Source organism: Ptychodera flava, chromosome 10 (assembly GCF_041260155.1).
Source record: "Ptychodera flava strain L36383 chromosome 10, AS_Pfla_20210202, whole genome shotgun sequence".
NCBI classification, from domain to species: domain Eukaryota; kingdom Metazoa; phylum Hemichordata; class Enteropneusta; family Ptychoderidae; genus Ptychodera; species Ptychodera flava.
In genome coordinates this window covers 25,831,778-25,841,748 of record NC_091937.1, presented here as the reverse complement: position 1 = coordinate 25,841,748, position 9,971 = coordinate 25,831,778, and the positions used below count along the sequence as shown (strand labels likewise).

The 9,971-nt window shown below is 40.2% G+C and overlaps 1 protein-coding gene across 4 annotated transcripts in view; it reads left to right on the top strand.

Annotated features, from left to right (window-relative positions):
- Positions 1-415: 415 nt before the first annotated feature.
- The window catches only part of LOC139142336 (D(2) dopamine receptor-like), a 79,819-nt gene continuing 70,263 nt past the window's right edge, over positions 416-9,971 (top strand). Inside the window, exons 1-2 of one of the 4 annotated variants that reach the window (XM_070712250.1) lie at positions 447-716; positions 4,695-9,606. In XM_070712250.1, coding sequence (XP_070568351.1) covers positions 4,956-6,479 — 1,524 coding nt within the window. In that variant the 5' untranslated portion in view covers positions 447-716; positions 4,695-4,955 and the 3' untranslated portion in view covers positions 6,480-9,606. Of the gene's footprint in view, positions 977-4,694; positions 9,607-9,971 lie in introns of those variants that run through there. The other 3 variants (XM_070712251.1, XM_070712249.1, XM_070712247.1) reach the window with 3 other exon arrangements.

Sequence of the window (9,971 nt, the reverse complement as noted above, 5' to 3'; positions counted from 1 at the left end):
GAAAAACCCTTTGAGACCACATGGTAAGTTCGGATTGATTTGCACGTAGGCTTCTCCGAGTCAACGATCGCAAGAGAAATAGTATACTTTACAATCGCGGTTTATCAGTAGAGAGATTCTTATGTTGGCAAAACATTTATACAATCATAGTTGTATGTAGGTGTCATTTTACCAAAGATTGAGACAAGTTTTATGACCAGTTTTCCTCCCGTTTTGTGCCATTGTGCAGTCTGTTATTTCTGAAAATTTATCTCCTGCGGTCAAAGGTTATCGAAGGGAACTACTTTTTCTCTTTCCCCGCCATAAATATTGGTCCACGGTAATACGATCGTTCACCAGGTCGTGGAATTCTTACATTGTACTTGCGTTAAGTCCCGTACATTGCTTCTGACGTGAATTTGATTTGCCTTGCCTTGCCTCTGCGTCTCGTGACTTCTAAATTCATATGGGCACTGCACGGGGGTGTCACGCCCAGTGGTACGTGAGACGGCCTGTCACAGAGTGACACGGTTTCAACTAGTTTCCCCGATAAAATTCGCAGCTCGGGTTGCACTGTCGATCACTTCGCCCGAAATGTTTCAAGAGCAAGACAAATATTCTCGCGTTATCTCTCAAGTGTTTACTGAATGATCAAGAGGGACTTTAGCATCAACCCTTGAACGAAGTGAATTTACCTTGCGAAGAAATCGCCAAGATTTTACAACCGTTCCGCAAGTGTAAGTGTACATTTTATATCACTATAGATACTCGCATGTCTGACTGAAGGGCACGGCTGACGGACGCTATTCATTCGGAGATCATCTCGCCGCTTGTGATTATATCTGAGATATTTACAGTGTTCATCGAAAGGCGGTCAACCTGACAACGTAAATTGACACTGTCCCCGCCACTGCCACGAGGAAGCACTAGATCGTTTTGATGCCACAAAAATATTACACGTCGTACTGGTGATGAGGTTGACACAAAAGAAATTTCGGTAATGTGCAATTTCTTTATCGACTCAGGCTCTGCGCTGGTCACGGTGTTGAGCTCAGCAGTTGCGCAGAGGCCACGCGTCCTTGAACGTTATGGTAAACAACACGCGTACTTTTTTTACCAGTAACAGCGATATTGTGAGCGTAATTTTGCCGTTTGATTTCATCCATGTGAGCATCAAAGTGAAATGGTTCTAAGGTTTCAAAGATCACGGGAAATATGCGACAACGTCACATTTACTGAACGGAGGGAGGCTCAGAAAAAATGGAATTGCTCTTTATGGTTAGGTCGAACAAAAAAATTGTGCTGTTCCGATAACCCGACTTACCCTTTTTTTACCTGCCGACCCAAAACCTTTTAGAGCTACGTAAACACGGAAGTAAAAAAAAGAAAGAAAAAACCCGTAAAACACTCGTTCGTTACTTTGCATTTGGTTTTTGATTGAACGAGGATGTCTTTTATGTGTTTTTTCCCTTTTATATGTATGATACATTTCTTGAAATGTGATGGCCAGTGTTTGATCGCCGTGAATCCCTGAGAAATGCATTTTTAAAAATAAAAATATTTTTGAAAAAAGTTCCTGCCGACCTACCTACCCTGTTTTTGAAAACCATGTTCAAGTTGTCGGAACAGCACAATTTATTTATTTATTTATTTATTTACCTTTCGGCCTTACTTTACACCTATAAGGGACTGGTCAGTTTCTTCGGCCGGGGGGGGGGCGGTGGATTCATGGCGGGTCACCCTGCTTTTGACTTTGGTGATAGGGGGTCACCATGTTTTTGAAATGCCCAATAGGGGGGGGGGGGTCAGTGTGTTTTTGAATTTCGACACATGCTCATCATTGCCTCAGCCACAAATTTCATCATTCAGTTGCATTTTTTGGGCGCGCCCTTCGGGCGCGTAACTTTAGTAATCAGACATATTTTCAGCACGCCCAACTTTAACATATCAGGCATACATATATCAGAGATATCTGTATGTTCAATATTTTTCAGCGTGCTCTTCGAGCACATTACTTTAATATTTCAGACATTTTCCAGCACGCCCTTCCTGTGTATGACTTTAATATACAAGAAATATATATCAGAGGTATCAGGATGTTTCATATTTTTCTCCGCGCCCTTAGGGCGCCATACTTTAATAAATCAGAGATATATGCCAGAGATATCTTGATGTTTGCTAAGTGAAAGTGTACCGTTATGAAATCTGCATTTCATATGATAAGCAAGACAAATTCCTGATACTTTTCTGTTCTATGAGAATTCAGTATGAGAAAGCAACATGCACAAATATTTCACAATATATATTTGATAAAGTGACTTATTTTAGAGATAGAAAAATGTCAAGATATCTTTTGTTGTCATTGATGCAACTGTTTTCCTTTGTGTCTCAGGTTTTCTGTAGAATGATGCTTTTTATGACCAAAATAACAGTTAAAAAGGCAGTTTTTGTCATTATTTGCTATGCTTTTATAGTTTCAATGTTACAAGAAAAGGTCATCTCAGACACTGCACACATCAGATTTAGCTAAAATGCCTCTCTATGGCTCCTCAGGAGATTTAATTGGATGGCTGGTAAGTGTTAACACCCATCAAAATTTTTGATTTACTGCTTTTTCCTCTTTGATATTAATGATTGACATCCATTTCTGTTCAGGACATCTGGTTAAGCATAGAAAATGTGAAATACATTCACAACACATTCAAAATGTACTGTATTCAAACTTCAAGATTGACACTTTGAAATTCCTATCTTACAACTGACATGTCAACAATTTCATTAAAACATAGAATGACTGTTAAAATATAACTGTATGTAAAATATAAAATATATTAATATATAAATATATATATACATATATATATATATATATATATAAATATATATATATATATATATATATATATATATATATATATATATATATATATATATATATATATATATATTATGTCCACCTTTTGTTTTACAGTACTCGCGTGCGGGGGGGGGGGTCACCCTGTTTTCGAAATTTGGGATAGGGGGGTCACCGTGTTTTCAAAATTTGGAATAGGGGGGTCAGCCACTTTTTGACGTCGGCAAGTTGAAAAAGTAATCCACCGGCCCCCAGGCCGAAGAAACTGACCAGTCCCTAACTTACTTTACTCCTATAACTCCTCTACTCTAAGACTTGTTCTTAGCCCTCCGGAACGTTGAGTTTTCTCAAAAGGACGTTCAAAGATTTCAACGGTTGTTTGTGAACAAAATAAGATTACTGAATGCTACCGGTATCCCCCTGCACTCTGGATCCACTACGTCTAGTGGTAGATATGTTGTTATTATTAGTGTTCTGTGGACCGAGCGTTTTTCAAACAAAACCGTGCATTTCACAGCACAGGGGACACGTTCTCCTTGTTTATTTGTGTCTGTGTTTGTTTGTTTAATAATTAATATATTAATAATTTATTCATTTATAAAGCGACTAAATCCACACAAATAGTGTGATCAGAGACGCTGGGTAAAATACAATCAATTTTAAAAAGGTACAAGAATTAAAAACAAAACAAAAACAAAAAAATACAATGAATGAGTTCAGTTAAAAGCAGAATTAAAAAGAAATGTTTTAAGACTTGATTTAAAACTTGTCAGGCTTGGGGAGCGACGAACCTCAATTGGAAGATTGTTCCATAAAAGGGGCGGCAATACTGAACGCACGATCCCCATATTTCTTGTGCGCGACCTGCTTTGACACAGTTTAAATTGGTCAGCGGACCTTAGATTACGGGTTGGGACGTACAAATTAACCATGCTAGAAAGATAAGTTGGACCGAGTGAATGGATACATTTAAAGGTGAATATAAGAATCTTAAAAACAATACGTTGAGACACAGGCAGCCAATGCAACTGAAACAAAATCGGGGTGATATGCTCAGTGACTCTTGAGCGAGTTACAATTCTGGCAGCTACATTCTGGATACGTTGAAGGCGATCAAATTAATATTTCGGAAGACCATAAAGAAGCGAATTACATGAATCAATGCGTGATGTCACAAAAGCATGAATCAAGCATGAATTGTTTGTGTGTATGTGGTTGTGTTTGTTTGTTATTTTTAATAAAATAGCAGCGAAAAGCTGTTTTGTTAATATTTGTCAATAAAGAGCAGTTTATTAATTTATTTATTTGTTTGTTTGTTTGTTTGTTTGTTTGTTTGTTTGTTTGTTGATGTGTATTTCCGATGGTTAGGGTTAGGGTTAGGCTTAAGTTAGGGTTAGGGTTAGGTTTAGGTAACTGAGTCTAACCCTAACCCTAAGCCTAAGCCTAAGCCTAAGCCTAACTTAAGCCTAACCCTAACCCTAACCATCGGAAATACATATCAACAAACAAACAAACAAACAAACAAATAAATAAATAAATAAATAAACTTCTCTTTATTGACAAATATTAACAAAACGGCTTTTCGTTGTTATTTTATTAAAAATGACAAATAAACACAAACACATACACACAAACAAACACAGACACAAATAAACAAGGAGCACGTGTCCCCTGTGTTCACGGTGGCTCACCAAACGGATACTGATTTTAAAGAACGTTCATGTTGGCAGACTGTTTATTGGAACAAGGATATCCTTTTTGGCTTTCACATCTCTGTAACACTTCCAATAAGCTCGAGCCCAAGTTGCGCGATGTGGTTCCGGTATTAACACGACATATTCTCTCCGATTTCCCTTTACAGACATGACGCTATAACCTGTTCCTTTCTTGGAAATGTAAGGATCTTGTTTCACCAAACTGCTCTACGTTTTAATGGACACCTTTCAGAATTGTACACCTCCACTGTCTAGAAATAACTTCAAGCAGGATGTGCCTGGTCGTTAATCAAACAACGCCCCTCGCATGACAACAGGATTTACACTCGACCGAACTGTCAGAATAGTGCTGCTGCAAAGAATGTCGCTTTGCATACAGACTTCAAATTGATACTGGTGGGGACACAATGATGTCACACACTCACACTGCAATTTTCAACACCTCTGAGCCATCCGCTCTCGAAATGCCTCTGAATCCCCAGAACTACAGTAATTTCACTGGCGCTGTCGGCGACAATTTTACCTTCGGAGTGAAACAAGTGATACCAATGGTCGCCTTGGCCTTGATCGGAATTGTCGGGAACGGTCTCGTGCTTGTGGTGTACGGCAAGAGGCGGCGGAAGACGTGCCCGCACTATTTCATCATGACCCTGGCTGCCAACGATTTGTTCATTTGCTCGGTGATTTTGCCGTATTTCGTGTACAGCCACACGGTGGACAAGTTCACGAACGCCGCCGCCTGTAAGACTTTCACATACACATGGTTCGTCAGCATAGGGAATTCTCTTCTGATCACGGGGGCCATCGCGGTTGACCGCTACAACGCTATATGCCGACCGCTCAATTTCTCCTTCACGCTGAAGAAAGCTAAAGTCGTAGTCGTTGCGTGTTTCTTGGTTTCCTTGATTTTGGCTTTACCCGTGTTCTTCATGTATGGGATAAGTTATCGTGAGCGTCAGGGAGCCTTTGTTTACATGTGTGACTACGTGTGCAACCCGAAAGTGGACCTGGTCTTTTTCCGCGTGTTCTTCGCTCTCTACTGTGTCCTAGTTGCGAGTACACTGGTTTTGTACTCTAAAATAATCATGACGGTGCGAACACAGATCAGAGTACGGAATCGTACCCTGGGACTGCAGAAGACCGAAAGAAAACTGAGTGGGCTGTCGAGCATGAATATGACCGTGTTAAGCAACGGAAAAGATTTACCTCAAAGATTTGAGAGGCACACATTTGCAAGTTCATCGAGCAAGGTGAGTAGCGTGCAAGGTCACGACTCAGGCAGCAGTGGTAGCACAAATATGAACCGAGCTGACGAATCTGAAGTATCGACACCTACAGGTTCTCTAAATCGCATGAGCAGTGGAGGAAACATCGACGACCATGTCGCGCGAGAAACGAAATTCATTGCCAACAATGACGGACAGAGGAGAAATCTGAAATTTGATTCTGCACAGGAAAAGGACGGAAACAACGAGCAAAGTAAAACTGTCGTCGGGAACGAGGGCGTAGCATCGCTAGCGAGGAGGGGCTCTCCGACATCGACGTCGACAACCAGCGGCGGGTCGCGGCAAGGGAGACTGGGACCAACTATGAGAGCGCCTCGCCAACGGAAGACGCCGATGCTCTCCAAACGCACCGGAATCGATCGAACCGTACTGATGCTCATGCTCGTCACCGTGGTATTTGTGATTTCTTGGATGCCCCTCTTCGTGTTCAGTTTCATCCCCAAACTGAACTGGCGTCACTATGACACTTACCCGTCTCCGGTCAAACATCTAGTTTTTCTCTACTTCGTCAATAATTTCCTGAACCCTTTCATTTACAGCTTTGTCAACAAGAAATTTCGCCGCGATGTGGTGGCCGTCTTGAAGTCTTTCAGATGCAACGACTGCCTGCGTAAACTGACGCCACGCCCTAAATACAATAACTAACTCTATAAAGGTGATCGAAGGCACATTCCGGAATCTCTGTCACGAACTATGGTTTGTATGGTTCGATTTTCGAACGACTTGGTGGGAGAGACGGTTTGTTGTAACAGCACGCATTTATCAGGCCGAACGAAACCATACCTCCACAGTCCCTTTGCGTAAACGAAGCGAGGCGTGAAATCCAAAAAATGTGTTATATCAATTTTGAAGACAGCATTTTAGAATTGAAGCTACTTTCGATTAATGCATTGGAAACGCAATTATACTAAATGGTGGCTGATTTTTTGAGATAATTTTAGTTGTTATGCTCATCAGACATAATGAATACAAACAGAAGAGCATGCAATTCAAAAGATGAACAAGTGACAATGCCACAAAACCCACTTTATCGAAAGCGGGTGTGTTACGTAGAGATTGAACGGGATAACAATTGTCGTGAAATTCCGGCAAAAAAAGTGTGTTTCCCGTGATAAAGCTTCTACGTAATAGGAGAGATTGGCGGGGGAGTTTCATTGGCAAATCTTCCTCTACTTCGTAAAGCTTGGTTTGCATGCTGAAAAATAATGACGGCCTGAAAATTTGAACGAGGACATGGAAGGCCCACCGAAAACAGATATTTGATATGATGTGATATCAATGTCTACTATTAGCATATAATCTTTCCTGCGTATTTTGCCAGCATAGTTAGATTTTGATTACATGTGTAAGGCCACTTAAAGGAAATTACTTGTTTGCCGTCCTTGGATTTTTGAAAAACCTACCAGCCAGCCAGCCAGCCAGGGATAAAAAACAACAACACCAACAACAAAAACAACAAAAACGGGCAGTAGGCCTAAACACAAGTGTATATACATAAGCTCATTTTTCATTCGGTTTCTTGGGGAAAATAACATTTTCATTTGTAACAGTGCTAACATTGTGTTTGTTTTCCTAATTTTCTCTGAAAACCTACCAGCACGAGGACGGCAAATAAAGAATTTTATTTAAAGCGCCTAACCGTATGCACACGTGACATCCAGGAAAAATATGTTGCAATTTGTTTTCATTGTTGCACGAAAACAGTTTCTGTACGACGTCACAGAGTAGTACAACAGATCATATAGGATTTGTAATTGGCACTCCAAAACGTTTGAAATAGACGTTTAAAGGGCATCGACTTCATTCAAGCAGACATTTATATAATTTAAAATTATCTACAAGCAAACAAACAAACAAAATTTTAAAAAATATCAAATATGGATTACAGATTAAGTGCAAAAGTGGTATATCAAATTTTAATTAAAATTGGCGCTTTCACTTCCTGTGTAATCGGTCACGTGACGTCGCCGCTAATTTGGAATATTTATAGAGAGCTTTGAGAAAATGCACAAACTATACATTATTTTCAATTTTATGGGTTAAACCTTCCACTGCAGAAATGTGAATTGCAGTGAATTTGGGTAACATGCTCGGTCACGGTCAAGGAAATATTCGGCCAGGCGGGTACCTGAACCTAATGTATTAGTGATCGAGCATGAATGAAATTCTTGGTACAGGGAACGTTCGAAATGACGGGTAAAATGTAATTTTTTTTAAAATTGTAGTTAAGGTAGGTGACTACAAATGGGCAGTGGTAGGCAGAGCAATTAAGCAGTATAATTAAATGTTACGATGTACTATACGATTTATCTCAAACAGTAAGGCGGGAACACTATTTTTCCCTCCGTTTATCTTTTCCACTCACCGCTATCTACAACTTGAATATCTGCAAAAGAAAATGACTATTCTTGATTTTGTGTAGTCACCTACCTTGATTAAAGTTGTTGTTTTACATGCTGCAGCGCGGTTGTTCCATATCATATACGACCTTTCTTTGTTTTGCATATCATTTTCCTTGCCTAAGTTTTTCCCATTTGTCAATAAATGAAGGTCAAGATACATGACTATCGCAAGTTAGTAAATTGTCTGTGTTATTTGATGACATAACTTTGGAGAAACGACAGGAAAATGAATTTGAAAGGGATTGACTTTCGCCAGGATCAAATCTTATTTCTAAGCATACCATATAAAGTATTTGTAACAACCATTTGATATCCACTCTCTATGCACGTGAAAGTGAAGTATTTTCTCTGATGGAAAATCAAGAAAACTTTTGTCAAATTTTCTTGTCCAAATCTACAAATACAGTCCCAGTCAATGGTTAAAATACTTTTATATACACATCTTATACAGTCAGTGAATTTTACGAGAACTGCGGTGGTTTTAGTTTTAAAATGAAATCGTGAAAGCAGTGCAAGAGGTTGCAGCTTATGAACCAGAACTAATGGTGATACAACATCGCCCCCTGACCCGGGTCACGGTTTATGGAGGGACAGTGCCAAGGTCAATGGTGATCAGCGTCGACTGCCTTAGAATAACAACCGCTGGTTAACACGCGAGCCACGGATCAACGCACACCCCCACAGTCGTGTTTGTGGCCGAACAGAAGAGTAGCTACATTTTTTCATGAGCCGGTAATCTATCAGAAAGCTTTCTTTCCCATTCGACCCGGCCATCATCTGGCGTCAGTGTTTTAGATAAAAAGGCTTTTAGTTTCTCAGCCACATATCGAAATGTAATGGCCTCAGCCCATTATCATCACGGTATTTCGGTCTTGTTAGATTTCCACCATATTTCTTATCAATTTTTTTATGGAATGTTTTGCCGTACAGCCGACGCACACGGGCACGATTTCGCGTTTTACTGTCATCCTTCCGTAAAATCCATTTAACATTTCCGGTGTTCTCGTGACTACTCACGAAGAAAGCGAGTTTCTCGTATGTTTCCTGTATTCGTGGAAAAAACCCCAGCTCAACACGTGCAACCGAACTCACCAACAAACCCTTCAATACAAGTGAAATATGTGGGCGTAATAAACACAGAGTGTTGGAAAGATCCCTTCGCAATAAAAAGCTATGCGAACAACAGTCCGAAGTTGACTACACCCAACCAACTGGAAAGGATTACTTCAGCACTTATCAATGTCAACATGACCCTTGGACCTTTAACTAATCTGGCGGACGTTGTCTCTTCGACAGTGAAAATCTAGACCAACTGAGAGTATATTATACTGATATTTCTGACAAAATTGGCAGTGTTACTGCCACTTTCATTGTCGTTTTATCCGTCCAGTGACAGTCATTTACCGACCCATGGGTGTCTCGACCACATAAATATATTGTCACCATTTTGATCAACACTGTACTAAGAGACAATTCTATGTTTATATGTTCTGTCAGGTTTGGTTAGCGCCTTTGTCAGTTGTTTAACCACAGGAAGGGGCAATTCAAGTTCACGGAAGGGACTTGGAAAAATAACCGTGTGTTTGCGGACACTGAAACTTATTATTGATTCATGGAGGGTATGAATCATTTAACCCAATGCTGGCCACTCGTCCGAAAGTACTTTAGATACCATCCGGGGACTTTTAGACTTGCAAACATTTTACTTCTCCGCGTGGGCAGAACTTGCAGGCAG